The 20,707-nt window shown below is 36.2% G+C and overlaps 1 protein-coding gene across 1 annotated transcript; it reads right to left on the bottom strand.

Annotated features, from left to right (window-relative positions):
- Positions 1 to 259: 259 nt before the first annotated feature.
- On the bottom strand, positions 260 to 20,143 carry adgrg11 (adhesion G protein-coupled receptor G11). The gene is made up of 18 exons (XM_079887951.1): positions 20,004 to 20,143; positions 18,792 to 19,001; positions 18,587 to 18,658; positions 17,585 to 17,635; positions 13,306 to 13,425; positions 12,818 to 12,862; positions 12,547 to 12,615; positions 12,216 to 12,384; positions 9,607 to 9,766; positions 9,366 to 9,500; positions 8,683 to 8,790; positions 8,549 to 8,591; positions 7,906 to 8,006; positions 7,631 to 7,749; positions 6,517 to 6,782; positions 6,133 to 6,220; positions 2,779 to 3,074; positions 260 to 1,146 (listed from the first exon to the last, which is right to left on the bottom strand). Exons 2-18 carry the CDS (start codon positions 18,991 to 18,993, stop codon positions 1,001 to 1,003), a joined length of 2,190 nt encoding a protein of 729 aa, XP_079744077.1. The 5' UTR covers positions 18,994 to 19,001; positions 20,004 to 20,143; the 3' UTR covers positions 260 to 1,000.
- Positions 20,144 to 20,707: the final 564 nt, after the last annotated feature.

Genomic DNA, 20,707 nt, shown 5'->3' with positions numbered 1-20,707 from the left:
GTCAACGATGTTTCATAACATCACAATCCGTTTTTTGTTGTTGTTGATTTTATTTTATTTTATTTTATTCTATATATATATATGTGTGTGTGTGTTTTAGCAAACCGATTTGTGAGGCCATTTGAAATAGACCTCGCTATAAACAGGTTTGAATTTCGGGATACCATAATTTTAGAATTAAACCATTGTGATTGATATAGTTTCAAAAGTCTCTGCAAATGTAATAAAAACTCAGGGTTCATAGTGTAATTATTTTTTTCAGGGTTTATGTTTCTGATCATCAGTAAAACATGTTAGCACAAACACAGGCAAAGGCATCACAGAAAGTTAAACATGTAGGGCTGTGTATACCTACCAATATCAATAGCTAATGTGTGAAAGACTGAAAATATAGCAACCTATTGTCTGCATTTCTACATTTATACATTTAGCGGACACTTTAATCCAAAGCCACTAACAAGAGGTCTTAAGTTCTAAAGTCTGATTAAAAATCATAAAAATGTCCTACTACTATTATAGTACAGTATTCACCTTGCCCCAGAAAATAAACATGCAAAAGATAATATACAGCGTAAAACAAGTACATCAGTAGTATTGTATTATAATTAAAACCTGCTACTTTTCTAGCAGTCTCTCTAAGAAAATGTTTAAGTGCAGTCATGAAAAAGAAACATACTGTAGGAGATGAATATTATATTATTATTCAGCAGGGTTGTGCCCCATTCAGAACTAAATTGGGAACGTCTATAAAACTCCAGTTTAGTTCCTAAATTGTAATTGAGGTAGCAAACAGGATGCAATAAAGCGAATTTCTCTTCCTGTAAATTTAACTCCCTGTGTGCCGTCAGCAATTCAATTCAAACTCTTAAAAATTCAGAAATCAGAAATAGCTACATATGTTGCAGAGGAAATTTGCATTGAATTGACTATAATACTGCAAATGAATGTAAGGTATCTATAGACAGATATGACATCTCAAATGCACAGATACAGAAGACATTCAGATGATCTTTTTGGCGGGTGTTTGTAGTTGGTTATCGTATGGGTTTTCTGTGTTGGTGTCTTCAGTAATGTCGCTGTCTTCTTTAGTCGCCGAGTCTCCAAAGAGGCTGCTCGTTTTCATGTAATATATGAACAAGAAGAATCCTAAAAAAACAAGCATTTAATACAAGATGAATGTTGCATGTTTATATGCATATTATGCATGTTTTATAGTATATTAGAATAATGGGTCAGCAGACATAATTCCAGAAGACATTTTCCCACAAACATGCTGTGAACAGGGATTTTGTTTCGTTTTTTAAAGTGTATTTATAATATAACATGCCTGGCCGGCCTATGAAAACTAACATCTTCACCCTTTATCCAAATATTTTTAAAAATGTGTTAAAGATTTTGTGAGCATATTGCGTATGTCATGATTCCTGTCTTGCATTCCCCTTGAATATATATATACTTACATATATACATATATATAACCTTACAATGTAAGTAAATTTCCTGTGAAAATTTTCCTTTAAGCATTTTAATTTACCATGCAAAAAAAAAAAAAAAAAAAAAAAAAATGCTTAAAAAGGAAACTTTTCACAGGAAACGTACTATTTGTTTCAGTAAAGACAGGGTATTGGATCCAGGTGCAGTTTGACATTTATTATTAACAAAACAGACAAAGTAAATCCAGGCAGAGCATAACAAGAAACCAGGCAAAGAACAAAATATTGTTCTCCCCTCACATTTAAACTATTCAAAAAAATATAAAATATTTTCCTCATATTTTGATGGTTTAATCAAACTTGCAGGGCCATTAAAAACAAATATCCTTTTGTGGATCCAAGTCTAATGGATTGTTAAAAAAGTCATATTTACACTCTTAGAAAAAAAAAGGTTAAATGGGTTTCTCTATAGACGGTTTTGACTCAGTTTTAAAGAACCATTTACGGCCACTACTGGACTATAATATAATTAATAAAATATAATATACTGGTAATACATTATAATATAATGGTAATATAATTTAATCTAATGTTTAAGAGCTCTACAGTTAAACTTAGCCCATGTCTTTCAGCTTTGAGATTGTCTATATGCTAAATGTTGTTAAAATTATCATTTTAAAGTGCGTCTATTATTCTTTTTTGAATATTACCTTTCATGTAGAGTGTAATATAGTGGTAAAATGTAAAACGTCTGCAAAGTTTTAAAGATCAAAGTGCATGACAAATAAATTTTTGTCTTCCAAAAGAAAGACCAGATTCTGAAGTGCTGAAACGAGTCGTCAGTAATTCCAGTCTCACTTCCTGTTACATACCTATGAAACAATGTAAGAAATTTGCATAATGCCCGCATATGGTCTTCATTGGCTGCCTGTGAACGATGTCTACTTTGACCCTCAAACACTGAGCTGAGACTGGACGAGTTTGGTTTGTGTGTCGACTTGTTGGGAAGACGCTGTTTTAAGCTAATCTATGCTGCACTTCAAAAGGATGAGGACTTGCGCTGGAATCAATAAGGAAAAAACGACGCCATTGTCGTATCACTGTGTATCAAGCGCTGAGGAAGAGCTGAAATTCAGATATGGAAATGAACGGTTGGTTTCCGACATGCACTTTTACTGGTAGACCAATCACAACAGACTGAGCCATCTGACCAATCAGAGCAGTGTAGTCTCACGGAAAGGCGGGGCTTGGCTTAGAGAGACCTGAATCTTTGAACAAACTGTTTTCAGACTCTGAGAAATGTATGCAATATATGCATTTAAATGTTCAGCAGAAAAGCTCTCACCTTGGAAGGAGTTTAGTATGGTGAATATGTAGTACGAGGGCAGCCTCAGACTTCCGTAGCTGAAGAAAGTGAAGCTCCAGGTGAGTCCCAGCATACAGCAGAGGCCCAGGATGGTGTTGATGTCAAAGGAGGCGGTTCCTGAGCGTTTCACCGCTCCAGCTTTGTTAAACTTGCTCACCTTCAGCATGGAGAGCCATCGCAGCACCACGATGCAGGTGCAAGAGGTGAAGATGAAGACGAAGCAGTAATAACCGATGTTCACGACGTAGTGGACAGTGTTGTCTAAAATCCAGCACCTGCAGGGAAAATAGTGCAGATGGTTAAAGTTGACAAAATGACATCTGTTTGTAAATTCTCATAACTACTTACTATATACTTCCATAATGTGATGTACTATATGTCAAGTGAATCATGAAAAATATCTAAATTTGATTACTGACCATTATTTTTCACACCCACAAAGTTTATTTTATTGACTAAATTTAAACCAAATCTGATTTTTATTTTAAAAGTTTACTCATCTATAATTATTCTAAAAGTGAGTAGAAAAGCAATACTTCCTCAACTTAATAGAAAGTAAATATTGTTCCACTTTTTTAAGTACACCTGTTTAACTGCTCATTAACACAAATATCTAATCAGCCAATCACATGGCAGCAACTCGATGCATTTAGGCATGTAGACATGATCAAGACGATCTGCTGAAGTTCAAACTGAGCATCAGAATGAGGAAGAAAGGTGATTTAAGTGAGTTTGAACGTGGCATGGTTGTTGGTGCCAGACGGGCTGGCCTGAGTATTGCAGAAACTGCTCAGTTACTGGGATTTTTCACGCACAACCATCTCTAGGGTTTACAGAGCGCTTGATCCAGTAATACTAACACTTTCTCTACTATTCTATTCTATAATAAAACGTTTAAATTTTTTTTTTTTTTTACTGCGTTAGATTAAACTGGGAAGGGTCATAGCACTTGCATATCGTTGTCCTGTTAGTTTAACTGCTTCTATTGTTCTCATTTGTAAGTCACTTTGGATAAAAGCGTCTGCTAAATGAATAAATGTAAAATGTAAATGTAAATGTAAACACACCGGTTACACTCCTGTCAGCTGAGAACAGCAAACTGAGGAGACAATTCATTCACACAGGCTCAACAAAACTGGACAATAGAAGATTGGAAAAACGTTGCCTGTTCTGATGAGTCTCGATTTCTGCTGCGACATTCATATCGTAGGGGTCAGAATTTGGTGTAAACAACATGAAAGCATGGATCCATCCTGCCTCGTATCAGCGGTTCAGGCTGCTGGTGTAATGGGTATTTTCTTGGCACACTTTGAGCTTCTTAGTACCAACTGAGCACCGTGTAAATGCCACAGCCTATCTGAGTATTGTTGCTGACCATGTCTATCCCTTTATGACCACAGTCAGTGTAACCACTTCCAGCAGGAAAACACACACACACATATATATATATATATATATATATATATATATATATATATATATATATATTGTTTGACATTTTTCTCACACAGTAAAAATATACTCTTAAAAAATAAGGTTCCAAAAGAGGGTTTGTGCAATGATGTGAAGATACATTTTTGGTTCCCCATAAAACCTTTCAGTGAATGTTCTAGATTTTTTTTTTCTTAGTGAGAAGAACATTTTAATAATCTAAAGAAACTGTTTCCACTATGAAGAATCTTTTGGGTTCCATGGATGTGTAAGAAATTGTAGTCTTATTTGATCCAGATTCCACTCCAAAGTATATTTGAAATATATTTTCAGGATATATTTTGGAATATATGCAAATATTTGAAATTGGCCCAATAAATATATTTCTGAATATATTTCAATGTATTTGGAATATATGCCACATATATTTTTGACACTTTTGGGGACCCATACAGAAAAAAATACATTGAAACATATTCTGAAATATACAGTGCTATGCATAAGTTTAGACACCCATGCTAAAGTTGACTAAAAAGAGGAATAAAAAATCATCTTTTGGAAACTGAACTTAATGCCTTAATTTAAAAAATTAGGAAAAATCCAACCTTTAAGGACACCAATTTTCTTTGTGAATGAATAATGTATCGTAAATAAATAAATGTTCTTCCTTAAAATACAGGGTGCATAAGTTTGGACACCCCTATGTTAAATTCCCATAGAGGCAGGCAGAGTTTTATTTTTAAGTATTTAAAAAAAAATTTTTTTTTTAGGATACTATGCATCCTGATAAAGTTCCCTTGGCCTTTGGAATTAAAATAGCCCCACATCATCACATAGCCTTCACCATACCTAGAGTTTGGCATGGAGTACTTTCCATAAGATCATCTCTCAATGCAAATCAAACTAGCTATTAGGCTAACTGAAATAAAACCATGCCAGTCTCTAGGTATGGTGAAGGCTATGTGATGATGTGGGGCTATTTTAATTCCAAAGGCCAAGGGAACTTTATCAGGATGCATATTATCCTGGATCCATGAAGTAACTGGCCTTTAAAAATAAAACTCTGCCTGCCTCTATGGGAATTTAACATAGGGGTGTCCAAACTTATGCACCCTGTATTTTAAGGAAGAACATTTATTTATTTACGATACATTATTCATTCACAAAGAAAATTGGTGTCCTTAAAGGTTGGATTTTTCCTAATTTTTTAAATTAAGGCATTAAGTTCAGTTTCCAAAAGATGATTTTTTATTCCTCTTTTTAGTCAACTTTAGTATGGGTGTCTAAACTTATGCATAGCACTGTAACAAAAATATATGAAATATAAGTATGAAATATATTTATTGGGCCAATTTCAAATATTTGCATATATTCCAAAATATATCCTGAAAATATATTTCAAATATATTTCTTTTGTGTATGGGATCCCTAAAATGGCTTAATTATCATAGAGAAGAATAAAGTCAACAGTTATATTGTTTCTGCACCGCTTGGGTTGATCACATCCTGAGAAAATGGTCATCAATTGTAGATTGAAATGGGTGTGGGACACCGAGAAACATCTCAGACAATGGGGTTTCTCAACTTCATTAACATACAGACCACAACTTTAATTACATCAAGAGTGGTAAACTGTAACAGGATAAATGGTTTGGGATTTGGATGTTCTGGGTTCATTCTGAAGCCGGTGAACCCAAGGTGCTTTGTTTACTTTGCCACTGCTATGCTGTAATAAACTTCAGTTTTGAGATCTTCAACGTCCTCATCATCTTTTCTGAGAGATGTTAAAGGTTCTTCATGGAATCATCATACATCATTTTTTTAAGAGTGTAGGTTTTCATGCAGTGTGGCTGCCATTATATTTTAAGAATAATGTCTCATCATATTTTTGGGTCTACTTACATGGTTACATTGCTTGCATCCGTCTGTATGGTCTGTTCACCATATTTGCCAAGGATGAAAATGATACTGACAATAACAGCAGGAGGAGCTGAAACAAATAGTTGACAATGCAATTGTGGTATAAGAATCAATAGTCTGGATAGAGGATTAGATCAGACCTTAGATCTAGATCAGATTTAGTATTTTATCTGTACATATGACATGAATTCTATGAGCATTTTATCTCTCAGGATGATGATGATGATGCCAGGATGTAGTCTGAGTGGTTGCTTACTGGCCCACGTCAAAAGCCTTTAAGTTTATGGGAATTTTGCCAGTCAAAATGATGCATCTGATCAAAGGCCACATAATTCAGCATGCATATGTAAAGGTTTTTGAACTCACCCCACCCAGCCACAGAGATCTTGAGGATGTAATGTTTGATGACCACTGAGTGTTTGGCCATTTGCAGGCAGAGGTGTAAAGCCTCCACCGCAAACCAGGAGAAACTGGCCAGCAAGCTGTAGTGCATGAATCCAGCCATGACCTTGCAGGCGCTGTGGCTATTCGCACGTGCAACATATTCATTAGACAGGAAGGACAGGTTGAGCAGAAACAGCGCAAAAAAGAGATTCATCAGCACGTGGGCTGAATTAGTGGCCTTCGATTTCCTGAAATTTAAAATGCATAAACGAAATTAGCATTTTGGCTCCGTGCTTTGTGAATTAAAAATGTTTCAGGGTGAGTTGCAGAACTAAGGATTAACTTTAATTTAAATCTTTGATCCTGGTTTTAATTTAACAGCAGGTTAGTTTATGCTGCATCCAAATGACATACTTCTGCTTTAACCCTTAATTTGTGCAACCCACCATATTCTGAATTTAGTACAAGTCAAGCTCAATTCACAGCACTTGTGGCATGTTGTTGATTAAAATGGATTAATTTCCCAGTGAATGGGGCCAATCTGTTAATGTTAAAATACTCAGTGTTTACAAGATGTAAACAACATGCGTGTTAACATGATGTTAGTGTAAACAAAATTGCTTATTAATCTTTTCTGGGTAAAGTTATATGCAAGTTTGTGGCTTCATTGCCATGACAATGCAACACTTAAAATGCAGAGAACAACTTTATAGCTCAAAAAATACATTTACTTTCACCCCATTCACTTCAATTGTCAGTGCTTCAGTGTAACATTTTAAATTTTACAATCCAAGGTCAAAAAACACTTTAATTTTCTTGTAATATACATTTCAGCATCAAGTTTTCTCACAGAGTCTGAAATGGTTTGATAACGGATTCAGTCTCTCTAAACCCTTCCCTTCTCTGCTATATTACACATTACATGAAAGATAATACCTAAAAATCATAATAGGTGCACTTTCAAGAAATTTAGAGGAAACATGATTTTTTGTAAGATTATTTTGTAATCAGCAGTACGCCACAAATGCTGTCGATTGATGAGATCATATTGGGGATCTCACATTTGTGAACAGTGGTACAGAGACTCATGTCTCACCTTAAGAGGAAGTGAATAAATAATCCGACTCCCAGGAAAAACATGGAGAGGCCGCAGCCGATGTACGTGATGTAGGTGAGAGCGTAAAGGTCACTTTGGGAAATGGTTTCTGGAGGAGCCTGTATTAAAACATTGTTCAGTTACACAGGTCTGTCTGAACGTTTGCAATACCACAAAATGTAGTGAAATAAATAAACATAAATCTGAAGGGGGCAGTAGAGAATTTATAATCTGAGTCAAACTTCACAGATTCCAGAAGGAAACGGAGAACCTACCATAAGCACAGCGAAGAAAGTCAAGTGGTTGCAATTACATGTTATATTTTGTCCATCATAAACAGTAGTACACCCTTCAGATGTCCAGTTTGGCTTATTTCCTATGTGAAAAGGAGGGACTGGTTAGTTTTGAGTTGATTTAGAGAGAGTTAATGAATGCTAATTGACATCATGGCTGATTTATGATTAGAAATCGACATTCATGCTCCAAAGCATGGCTTGAAGTATTCGGACTCTTAACTAGTTCTCTATATTTCTACACTCAATTTTTTTTTTAAGCATTTTTCTTTTAAGATTACATATTATTCATATTATGAATTAAGAATTTTAAAAGAGTAAAAAAAAATAGAGCTTAATAAAACATTTTGTGTAAATCTTAATGGAACAAGGGAATGGACCATAGTTTATGTGATTCATATTCATAAAATTTCATTTTTAATTTATGAATACGAATCACAATAGACAATTCCCTGATTTCATTAAGATTTAAATAAAGTGTTTTATTAAGCTCTAGTTTTTTTTTAACTCATTTAAAATAATTAAGAATAATATATTCTTGATATACTGTATGGATATTTTTCATATCCATATTCCATTTAATTCAAAATATTTAAATATATAAAAACACAAAAGCATCACAGACCGTTTCCATCCCATGAGTGACAGACAGGAGTTCCCACCATGTTCTGCAGAGAAATAAATAAGAGATTTAGAAAATAAGATTTAGACTCATTTAGAATATTAAAAAAATACTTTTTTCCATGCATCATACATTACCTCTTTATTGCTGAAGGCCAAACTGATGTTTTCAGTCAGATTTGAAATTTTTATCCCCATTTCGATTGCATAAACTTCATTCCCCAAAACCGTACTGTTGTTTTCATCCTTTAATAAAAAATTAAATGGGATTATTTTTGATTGCAGAGAAACAGAAACAGGCTTCAATATAGAAACATTAATTTTCATTAATAAATAGATTAAATAAGATCAATATCAATAGTCAAAATGTCCTGAACACTGTTCGTGAAACAGGATACTCAGGATTTGTATGACTACAAAATTTATTTTTATTTTAAACCACATATTGTATGAATCTGTTTGCAAGAATGTCTAGTTTCACTAAAATCACTAATTTAAAAGTAGCCAAAACATTTCTTTTGTTATGACGCACGAGTTAAAATCATTTAAAGACATCGTAAAACTTGACAAAGCCTAGTTTTCCAGGTGTAGCATGATAGAATCAATATCATGATTGCACTGTAAACCTTCATATATCTTTTGCAATATAAACATAACACTCTATATAAGCATAAACTCTGTCAGTATGAAAACAAAACACAAGACAGCCTTTGTAGTTAAGCATTAATGCTTGTGTGTTACCTGTGCGTACGTCATGAAACAGGCCTAAGCTTTCATTTTTCTGTATACAGGAATTGAAAAATCAAAGTTTTCTTTTATACCTTTGACATGTTGGGAAATCTGAACACACCCAGAAAAGCATTTCCTGCACTTTTGTTGAACGCTTGCAGTGTGGCTTCCTTTGGAATAGTGAGAGTGTTGGGATAATCTTTCAGTATGGAAAAATCATCTATAACCTGTAAACATAAGGCGATTTCAATGCTTATTTTATGCACTGAAGACCACTTTTATGCAAAGTTAAACAAGATGTGTAGGCTATTTGTTTGTTATCTTTACACTTACTCTGATGCCAGTTTCTGCAGAGTAGATGAAAGCAGACTCCTTGACATCAGACACACTTTGAATTTTCTTTAAAACCCCTTCAACGCTACCCATGGAAATAGATGCTGTGGATGAATTCCCCATGAAAGACAGCAGGCTGGAGAGATTTTTCATGGTCCCACTGAACAAGGAAGAGAATGATTTGTGTTTTTTTTTGTTGTGATGACACAATATCTCTAATTTAAGATTTAACCAAAAAAAAGGTTATATCTACAGCCACTAAGACAGCAGGTAGCCTACCACATAGAGGGTTAGATGAGATAAATAGAATGGCTTATTATGAAACACAAGAAAAAATATAGATTTAAAGCTTTAATTTAGATTTAACTTTACTTTAAATAAAAAACATGTTCTCATGCACATCCCTCAATTACAATATTAAGTGGTGCAAGTTCTCTTTCGAAGTTGAACTTCAATGCTGAGTCTTGGTATTGATGCAGAATGCCATTAGCGTGACCGGTGTCTGAGGGAACGTATAAACAAACGGCAATAATCATTGGCAGACTGCTGTCTATGACGTCACACGCAGAGCGCCCATGAGTGTAAAAGGGTGCCCCAGTTACACGTCATCAGTTTTTTTGTTTTCAGGAGCCACTTGTTTGTATGCGAGTGTAAGATAAGAGTCTGTTGGAGCGTGTTCGACTCTCGAGGGAGCTGGGTGTGCTCATTGCAATTGCGGTAACAACTCTGTCCTTGCTTGAATTTCTCCCAAGGGACAAGTATCTTGCACAGAGCACCGTTCGGCCTGAGTGTGAATGCTCTAACCGCTCGAACTTTGCTCAGCGGCAAAGTTCCACTTCGAAAGGGAACGTCTCAGGTTGTGTATGCAACCTAGTTCACTGAGAAAGGGAACAAGATGATGCGTCTTATTGCCATACCTCGGGCTGTTTGAACTAAAAGATTCACCTGACCCAGCGGTACAGAGTGCCAAAGTCCAAGTTAGAACAGGAAGAAGATGGGATGCTTCACAGGCATTAGACCAGGCCATAACCCGGCTGAAACACCAGGAGGTCGTAGGGGCGGTGCAGTATGGCACGGCAGGTCTTGGATGGCGAACACCATCCAAGCCATGGTCGAAAGCCTCAAGGGAGGAAAGGAAACAGCTTGTGATTTCAGAAGTCAGGAGGGGGGAAGAGGAGGGCTACAAGGTTATGGCAGTTACCCAACCCCAGCAAGGTAGATGGACTACCTGGGAGGCTGTCACCGACAGGTCCATCACGTGGTCGGATCTATGGAAGTTGCCCCAAGCAAGGCTAAGTTTCTTGATCAGAGCCACGTATGACACTCTCCCAAGTCCCCAAAATCTGCACCGCTGGTACGGCACAGAGGAGCCCTGCCAGCTTTGCGGCCACCAACGTCCCAGCCTCCAGCACATCCTCTCTAGCTGCAAGACTGCGCTGAGCCAGGGGCGCTACGGGTGGCGTCACGATAGAGTTCTGCAAAAGCTAGCAGAAGCCATCGAAGCACGCAGGCTCGAAGTGAACCATGCCAGCCCACTAACATCACACCCGCCCATTCAGTTTGTTAGACAAGGGGGAGAGGCACTCAGTAGCACAGTAAGAGAGAGGTCCTTGCTGACACCTGGAGGGGAGTGGGCCCTTAGAGCTGACCTGGATCGCCAATTGAAGTTCCCACAGGAGATCGCAATAACCTCCCTCCGGCCAGACATCGTAATTTGGTCCATCGCCACGAAGACTGTTGTTATGGCCGAATTAACCGTGCCATGGGAGGATGGGCTGGAGGCCGCCTTCGAAAGAAAAAAGGAGAGGTATGCAGAACTGGCAGCTGCATGCGCACAAGCTGGGTGGAGAGCATACACCTACCCAGTGGAAGTGGGTTGCAGGGGCTTCACTGGAACCTCCATCCAGCGACTCCTTAAGACCCTTGGCATCAGAGGTGCCAAACTAGAGAGAGTTCGCAAGGAGCTGGCAGAAGAGGCAGAGCAAGGGAGCTTTTGGCTCTGGCTTCGTAGAAAAGACAGGGCTTGGGGGAAAGACGGATCCTAAGGCTGGCTGCAGGGGGCGGCAGGGAGACGTCCCTGTCGCTGCTCCACCACCCAGAGGTGTTCCGAGATTAAAGGAGCGAAACATCTGTGAAGGGTGGCTCCCGGCTGACGACCCTGCAGCCAGACCATAAGGCACTGGCGGAAGTGCGTCAGGCAGAAATGCCTTGCAGGTGGTCTCACCTGTGCTTACAACCATACCTCGGGCTTGATTGCGCATTTCCTCCAGACAAAAGAGTTGATGATGTGTAACTCAGGTGACTCCACGTGTGACGTCATAAACTGCAGTCTGCACGTGATTATTGGCGTTTGTGTACACGTGCCTCAGACACTGGTCACGCTGACGCCATTCCCAATAGTGCCAATATCAAGAGACACACATACTGTCTATGGAGACACAGCGTCTTGTTTCCCTTCTCAGGGAACCGGGTTGCATACGCAACCTGAGACGTTATGATGGAAACTTTCTGAATATAAATTTGTAAATTGATAAATTGAAACCTATATAATTAATATTACCACTAAAACCTTACTAGGCATGAATCATGTGTATTTAAAAAGTACTTACGCAGCTTCCCCAGCATCTATTGCTGTTTTATTATTATATGCACTTGATACTGAGTCGGGTATTTGGACTCGTGGCACATTATTAAAAGGACTTCCACACTTAAAACAATCTGCTTTTTTACCATCGATCTCAATGGTGTTCATTTTATTTTTATCATCTCCATTATCATCTGTGTAAAAATACAAAAATGAAAAGTGAACAAATGAAGATGGAATGAAAAACAGCATTAAATACAGCACTGTGATTTAGTGACAATTGTAGTCAGTTCAAAAAGGGATTAAAGCAGAAATGTCTGATTTAGAAAAAAAGGCATATTGCACAAAGTTCTTACCCCTACAGCTGGATTTATATTTTGCATTCTCACATTCCTTTGTGGGATCCAGACAGGTCATATTACACTCTTACATACACAACACACAAAAGAACAATATTACAAAGTGTAAACAACATGCAAATAATAAAGATGGAAGAAACATTCAAATGTCAAATTTGTCACTCTTTTACAACAGGGCAGTTTATCATTCAGCTTACAGCATCTGATGTCACTCTAATACATCTTTAATACTGATATAATATTTAGACTTTGTTGGGATAATACTTACTACCGTCTCCAAAAACAATATCGTTTTGGAGGGTCCAATTACAACCTTCAATAAAGAGAACAAAAATATGTTCTTAACTATCAGATACTATCAAGTGAATAAATGTAATTTAAGGAAATCTGAAGAAAGCCAGCAACACTACAAGGTTTTACAAACTTCAAAACTGAATGGTTTGTAATAATCCAAGGAAAGAAATCAGCATGTGACATTTAGGCCTAATTTACATATAAGGCTGCATTTTTGATCCGATTACAAGCGGACGAAATTAAACACAGGTGTAAAAGGGGTTCAAAGCGTTTGAGCTTATACACTTTCAACCACATTTCGGAGGTGGACGATGTGACTACAGTTACATTTGTAAAGTAAACTTCAGCTGATATTCTTTGCTCAGTGAGGTTATCATGTAAATATTTTTTTTTCTGTATTGTTATCATATTTCTAAAAGCAGAGCAAATACATATAAGCAAAATTAAATATACTTTATGCACCTCCTGTGATCCAGTTTGTCCAAGTGCCATTATTGCAGGTCCCATTTATTAAACAGACAAATGAGGATTTAATTGATCTGCTTATGGTGAGATAGTGTCCAGATAAAGACAAAATATTTTCTGCAAAACAACAGGTTAAAAAAAAACAAGGTCACTCTGGGCTAAGTAAGGGATAATGTATAGCGAAGCGGTTGTTATAGCGAATAACAACCCCGAGTCCGACAGGCTGAACGGGACCCCGACGCGAAGCGGAGGGGTCTTGAATCAGCCTGAAGGGGTTGTTATTCGCTATAAAAACCGCCTCGCTATACATTATCCCGCTTATTACATGGCTACCTACAAAATAAATAAATAATTTGACACAAAATATTGATTTAAAAAGGAGTTTATTGATTTAAAAACGATTGTATTGCTTCCGCTAAAGAAAATAGTCCGTTACACGTCCATAGCAACGCTCTGTTTTTCATGGCAACGGTCTGTTATACTCATAGACAGTAAAAGAAATGGACACAGCGACCCCATTGGATTCAACGGAGTGTGAAGCCAATTAGAAACTTTTACTTCCTGGGGGTCCAGCGTACTGCGCAGACTCAAACTGAGCTCGACGACGTAGATGTGACGTGAGCAAACCGTCTGTCTTCTAGTAGCTGTGCCGAGAGAAATCTGAATCATTCCCTTCCGAAACTTGCAGAGACAGAGAGCGTGAGTAGGAGCTGTCCATGATCTTGGAGCAGGAGAAACTTTTTGTAGGTGTTCTGATTAATTACTTTGTCATTTTGCCTCGACGTCCTCCCGATTGCCCGCGAGCTTCTCCTCCTGTCCATACGGTAATTTCCTACTGTGCGACAGAGAGTCGCGTGGCTGTGACGCAATCGTTAGCCTACTTTTACAAAAACTGCTTCTACAGGGCCATAACGTAAGATACAAGTTAATGGAGCCTTTTATACATTTTCGTGTTTCTTTAGAAATAAATAATGGACAAATGGAGTCTTTAAACGCCTCAGATGTGAAGTTATTCGCTGTCAAAGTGACGCCAAAATGAATGGGAGTCAATGGCATGCTAACTGCAGGTGGGGTTCCGTTAGCCAATGGCGGCGTCCGGGGGTACTTCAAAATAATACAAATCCCTGCACCCTTGGTTATACTTCGCAGCAGTCTGTTATGTAAGGAATAATTGACGACAGAGATCGACGAGATGTTGCAATAATGAGACAGAAAAGCATGTGCGTCAATATTATTATTTATTTATTAATTAATTTAATTCGTTTTAATTAATTCGTTCATTCTTTTTTTTTTCATTGACAGATGACAGTAGACTATAGCCAAATATGGAAGAAAAATAATGTCAAATGTTTTTGAAATAAAAAGCCTGTTGAATTGCACAACTTGAAAAAAAAAAAAAAAAAAAATAGGGCTTAACGTTACATTTACCATGCTTGCATTTTAATGAAATTCAACATGGTTGAATATGTAAGCTGTGAATATTTCAATTAAAAACATTTCAATCACATTTCCATTATTAAAAATTCAATAATCCATATTCACCTTTCATATTTCACTTCCAAAATATTCAAACTGTTTAAAAATACAACCTATAATATTCAACAGGCATTTTTCGGTCCATTTTATTTCGCTTTGCAAATTCGCTTCCACAAATTCAGTGGTTCAAATTCAACAGTAAATTCAACGGAACCGCAGGAAAAGCAATAGATTACCGAGCATACTCTTCATCTGCTGTTAGTTAATCCCACCAGCAGGGGGTGCAAAAGCGCGTGTTGTCGACGAAGACCAGCAACAGTTAGAAGAGCAAGCCATTCATTCATAAAATGAAAATGATTATCCGTGTCAGTATATATGCGGAAAAGATGATAAAGACACAAAAGGTGTGTTTTATGTTTCATTCAATAACTTCATTATTACTTTCCCTGTGTAGCCTACATGTCAGCTTTCTCTACCATGAACAGGATTATATCGGTTTCCCTGATACGAATACTCAAGGATTCTCCTTCCGTCTCGGGACAAAACGCTTAACGTAGCTTTATGGACTAATACAGTGATATGAAATACAAAACTCGCACCTTATTGGGAATGTAGGCTGTAGGCTACTATAGGCTACAGGCAAGCAGATGGACTATGAACTTAACGCACAAAGTTTCATGCAGAGCGTTTCGTGATATACTGGCACAAAATCAACACTTGATCAATTAAATAACACTTTCTCTTCTCTCTCTCTCTCTCTCTCTCTCTCTCTCTCTCTCTCTCTCTCTATATATATATATAGTATAGAATAGTAGTATAGTATAGTAGGCTATGCCTGGTACGTGTATTGCATTAGTTTAAACTGGGAAGAGTCATAGCACTTGCATATTGTTGTCCTCCTATTGTTAGTTGAACTGTAAATCGCTTTGGATAAAAGCGTCTGCTAAATGACTAAATAAATGTAAAATTGACTTGACATTGGACATTCGCACATTTAGGGACCGTCTCCAAAGTTGCATACAACATTGACATACACGTTTCTAACTTCAATAGCACACTTACATTTATTTGAATAAATATCAAAAATCCAAAGGGTGCGCATTATGCCTGACACTACATGAACACTTTACAGTTGGTTTTATGACTGTAAATCGTTCTATTCAAATGCTATTGAAGTTAGAAACGTGTATACCAAAGTCGTATACACTTTAGAGACGGTCCCTAAATGTGCGAACGTCTATCACTGGGAAACACTCAGCATTAAACTTTGCGCGTTATTCTGAGTCCATCTGGAGCTGGACTTGCGTTTGGTTTTTAATATCACTGTATTAGTTATTAGCTACGTTAAGCGTTTTATATGTCCAGCAGGGGAATCTTTAAGTATTGAGGGAAACCCTAGCTTGCATGCAGCACATCGCCACAATATAAAGTTAAGGCAACTAAACAACCAAGAGAAATATATGCCAACCTCAAAAATGTAACATTGGATCTGTATATCCGCACCGGGGAATAACATTATGGTCCTGGAATCTTGTTCAAGGTAAAGAAAGATGCATGTAGGCTACACAGGAAAAGTAACCGTGAAGACACTGAATTTAACATAAAACCGCCGTCATAATAATCACAAATACACTTGCATTGCTGTTAAATGAGTTTTATGAATGAATGGCTTGCTCTAACTGTTGCTGGTCTTCGTCAACAGCGCGCTTTTGCACCTCCTGCTGGTGAGGCCGACTAACAGCAGATGGAGAGTATCTCGGTAATCTACTGCTTTTCCTGCAGTTCCTGGATGTCAATGTTGAATTTACTGTCGAATTTGACCAACTGAATTTGTGGAAGCGAATTTGCAAAGCGAAATAAAATGGACCGAAAATCGCCTGTTGAATATTATAGGTTGTATTTTTAAACAGTTTGAATATTTTGGAAGTGAAATATAAAAGGTGAATATTAATTATTGAATTTTTAATAATGAAAATGTGTTTGAAATGTTTTTAATTGAAATATTAACAGCTTAAATATTCAACCATGTTGAATTTCAGCCCATACAAATGCAAGCCCTAAAAATACAATGCATTAAAAAGCAAGCATGGTTAATGTAAGGCCTATTTGTTTTTCAAGTAGTGCAATTCAACAGGCTTTTTATTTCAAAAACATTTGACATTGTTTTTCTTCCATAGCCAAATAAATGAAACACAAATCCCTTTTAACAAGTGGGCCTATCAATAATTATTTATTTGTTATTATCTGCAATAAAAATCCGTACTGCAGGACTATCCATTTATTTAGCCTATATTCAGTTTAATTTTCTATTGATTATAATATAGATAGGACTATATACTTTATTTATTAAAATTAAACTGCATGTTTCTATTGATTGTGAAGCTAGACATTGAAAATTGCAGATCAAGCACATGGGGCTAAATGCTTTTTCTTGTTATGAATTGTATACTATTTTCCGTTATTACGGTTAACTACGCGAAGTGATATGGAACTGTAATGCGGTCAAGACCTGCCTGGAACTACTTTAGCCGTGCGTTTCCCTGAAAATAATGCACACCTTTAGAACGTTCGTCAACCAATCAGATTCAAGCATTCAACGGCCCTGTAGTATAACAAGAAATAACAGACCGCATTCTACATTGGAATTCAGCCGAGCCATGTAATAAATATAAATAACAAATCATACGATTTTACAAAGAAAATTCACAGGTTTTCATTATAGATAGTGGTGCAAAGCAGTTCATAAAAAAATCAATAAAAATAAAAAAACAGGAAAAAGCCCAAATACGTTCAGACTCACCGATGCTAAGGTTTCTGTATGAATAAACAGAGATGTTGCAAAGTTTGTCAGCTGAAAGACACATACAAAAAAAAAAAGAACATGTTAAACTGGCCATCAAATTCAAATTCGCCCTTTTGGCATAAAGGGTTATTTAAAATTTAGTCAATAACCCTAGGGTTCTATATGGGAACCAACTGAACCTTTTTTTCTTAGACTGTAAAATTTCTTTTTTTTAATAATCCATTACACTCAGATCTACAGTAGTGGCCAAAACTGATGCCTGGAGCTCGATTAAGCCATCAAAGTATGAGGAAAATATTCAATATTTTTTTATATTTTAAATATGAGGGAAGAACAAAACGATACATTTGTTTAAGGTTTTTATAAGACAAAAATTATTTGGCAAAAAAAGGGTAAACTATAGCTACAGTTTTTATTTTACTATGCAAAAAATGCTCACACGAAACAGCATATACAGTACAACACAATTAGTCATTAATATTTAATATTCGGTTCTCTCTTTTTTTTTGCATGTGTTCATCATTTCTTTGCCTGGACAGCCTGGTCAAAAAATTATGTCCACACAATTTGGCGTTTTCATTGCGTTATTACAATTAAAACAATTGATTCAAGCACAACTACATTGTTAAAAAAAATTCATTATATTTGTATAAAGGGTGAAGACGTCAATTTTCCAAGGCTGGACATCCCTTTTGGCCACTGCTGTATGTAACAATACGGAAGAAAGGATTTGTCCATTTTATCGCAACTTCTAAAGATTATTCCTGTCCGGTATTGACCACTGCAAACTTTAAAGCATGTTTAGTTAATGACAATGAGATTTTAGACCTATTATACACTGTTAACATCACAGAAGATTTTGGTTTTCTTTTTTCTTAGTTTTGTAGATGAAGACAGGCATAACAAAATACATTTTTCAAGGGACGTTTATACAAGTATGTAGAAAGTTTCTCTCTATAGTATACTATGGTGCTTATACTACATTTGGTTTCTCCTCACCTGGAGATGCAGAAGGACTGAACAGAGGAGCAGATTGGTCCAATTTGTTCCAATTATTTTTAATGCAATTACCTATGGAAATGAAAAATGATAAACAATATTAATAATAAATAAACAATTAGGCCTGCTACATAATAGCAATATTTACCCACTACATTCAATATTTTAATTAACATATTTCATGAACGTGTCTGGCTTGAATCACCTGATTTCATGTATCCCTTGAAACCATCTGAACCGAGTATGAAGATGCCCGGCCCATCATTTAGGTCGATATTTGTGGGTCTGTTTCTGTTTCCGTTTCCGTTTCCGTTTCCAGCACATATGCAGAAGAGGGCAGATATGAGCAGGAGACCACAGTTATTCCACTTCATCCCTGACTGGATTTCCAAGTTCCTCAAAAACATCTGAAGAGCTGCAAGAAGAAAAGCGTAAAACATGAAATGCACAGTGTTCTGCTTTTAAACTCGAATGCAAATGAAAACAACTGGCAAAAACATTTTGGAAAATCTCTGAACGTAATAAAATGTTTAGATGGAAGCTTTTGTGTTGCAGAGCACAATGCTTTCCTGTCCTTTTTATGTAATGGAAAACACAATCTCAGTCAATTTGTAACTATTTTACATTTTAGCGAATTGTTGGCTCATTTGTGTGTTTTCATAGAATCTGCTTACGTCCCAGTGACGGGATGTATAGGAGTGGGGTAAGGGGGTAACCTTCATGTATGATTCATGTCATACGAATTTATACGAAATCACCACCTCGTAACATACTTACGTAAGTTATTTTAGCTGTCCAAAAACAGTCCTTTATGCTGCTTGATATTGCAATATTTGTTATCTTATTATTTTAATTTATTTTCGTAATCATAAACACACTGGTTTTTAGCACAAATAGTCTCACACATTCACAGAAAATACTAATAAAAATAAATACTTTACAGCAAAGTATTTCTGTATATTTTTCTAAAAACATCAACGAAAAAAACATTTTTTTTCTTTAGAAAGTGAATTCTACATTTTGATTGAACTTTAAGTCTTTTCACTTTATTGCTGCAAGTGATACAATGAAATGTTCCAGTGCAATTGGACTAAATATCATCCCTCTAGGAAAGCCAATCAGATTAAAGGATCAGAATTAAATGCTTTTATACCATGAAAAAAAGAAAGAATGCAATATCACATTCTCTGATTCAGTGATATGTAATGAGTCAAGCATTTAAAATAGATAAATTAACATGAGGTACATTTAGCAAATGTTTTTATCCAAATAGATTTTTTAGATATATTTTCTTTTATCAACCAGCAGTGCCACTGCCACAATACAAAATCTCAAGAGTAGTACAAAAGCATAACATTTATTTTTCTGAATCGCAGTTTTTTTCCGTTTACTAATATAACTGAAACAAACTTCTTACCTGGTGAAGAGACGTTGAGTCTTTCCAAATACTTGTGTCATTTCATCAGATATAGATGGAACTTCATTTTGCATGTAGCATTTCCTCCCTCCCGCTGTGGTTTTCTGTTTTTGTTAACCACATCTCTTCATGCAAACCAGCTAACGGAGAACAGCGGGAACAGCGGGACACCGTCATAATCTTTACTGTTAGATGATTATATAAGCAAAGAGTTTCGGCAGGCTTTCCGGGGTTAATGTTGTAAAGTTGAACATAAACATGAAGTTTATATTCAACTGGACAATGACGCACAAGAGAACAGGCATCATTATATGAACACAAGCATCAACAAACATGATAAAGAAGCAAATAAGGTGATAATAAATGTAACAGTGGAAATATAAATACAAAAATGTTCTATAGACACAAGTCATGGATTTTAAATGTTGCAGTTTTATATGAATGATTATTTAAAATAACAGTGGTTTGACATGTTGGTATATTATTTGACAGTTTTGTGTTTAGTAAAAAAAAAAAAAAAGATTGTTTACATTTTACATTATTGCTTGTACTTGGTCTGCCAAATTGTTATATATATATATATATATATATATATATATATATATATATATATATATATTCAACTTTTTTTGTAGTCAGCACATTTAAGAACTGAAGAAAGAAACTGACTTTCAAGAAACTTTCCCTGAAAAAGATTTACAAAG

Source organism: Squalius cephalus (assembly GCF_949319135.1).
Source record: "Squalius cephalus genome assembly, chromosome: 12".
Taxonomy (NCBI): domain Eukaryota; kingdom Metazoa; phylum Chordata; class Actinopteri; order Cypriniformes; family Leuciscidae; genus Squalius; species Squalius cephalus.
This window is presented reverse-complemented; position numbering and strand designations above follow the sequence as displayed.

Coding starts and splice junctions, on each gene's coding strand:
- adgrg11 (XM_079887951.1), bottom strand. CDS start 18,993: ATGTTTTTGAGGAACTTGGAAATCCAGTCAGGGATGAAGTGGAATAAC. Junction 13,426..17,584: donor ATACAGAAACCTTAGCATCG/GTGAGTCTGAAC, acceptor GTTGTTTTGCAG/AAAATATTTTGTCTTTATCT. Junction 12,863..13,305: donor GACAAACTGGATCACAGGAG/GTGCATAAAGTA, acceptor TCTTTATTGAAG/GTTGTAATTGGACCCTCCAA.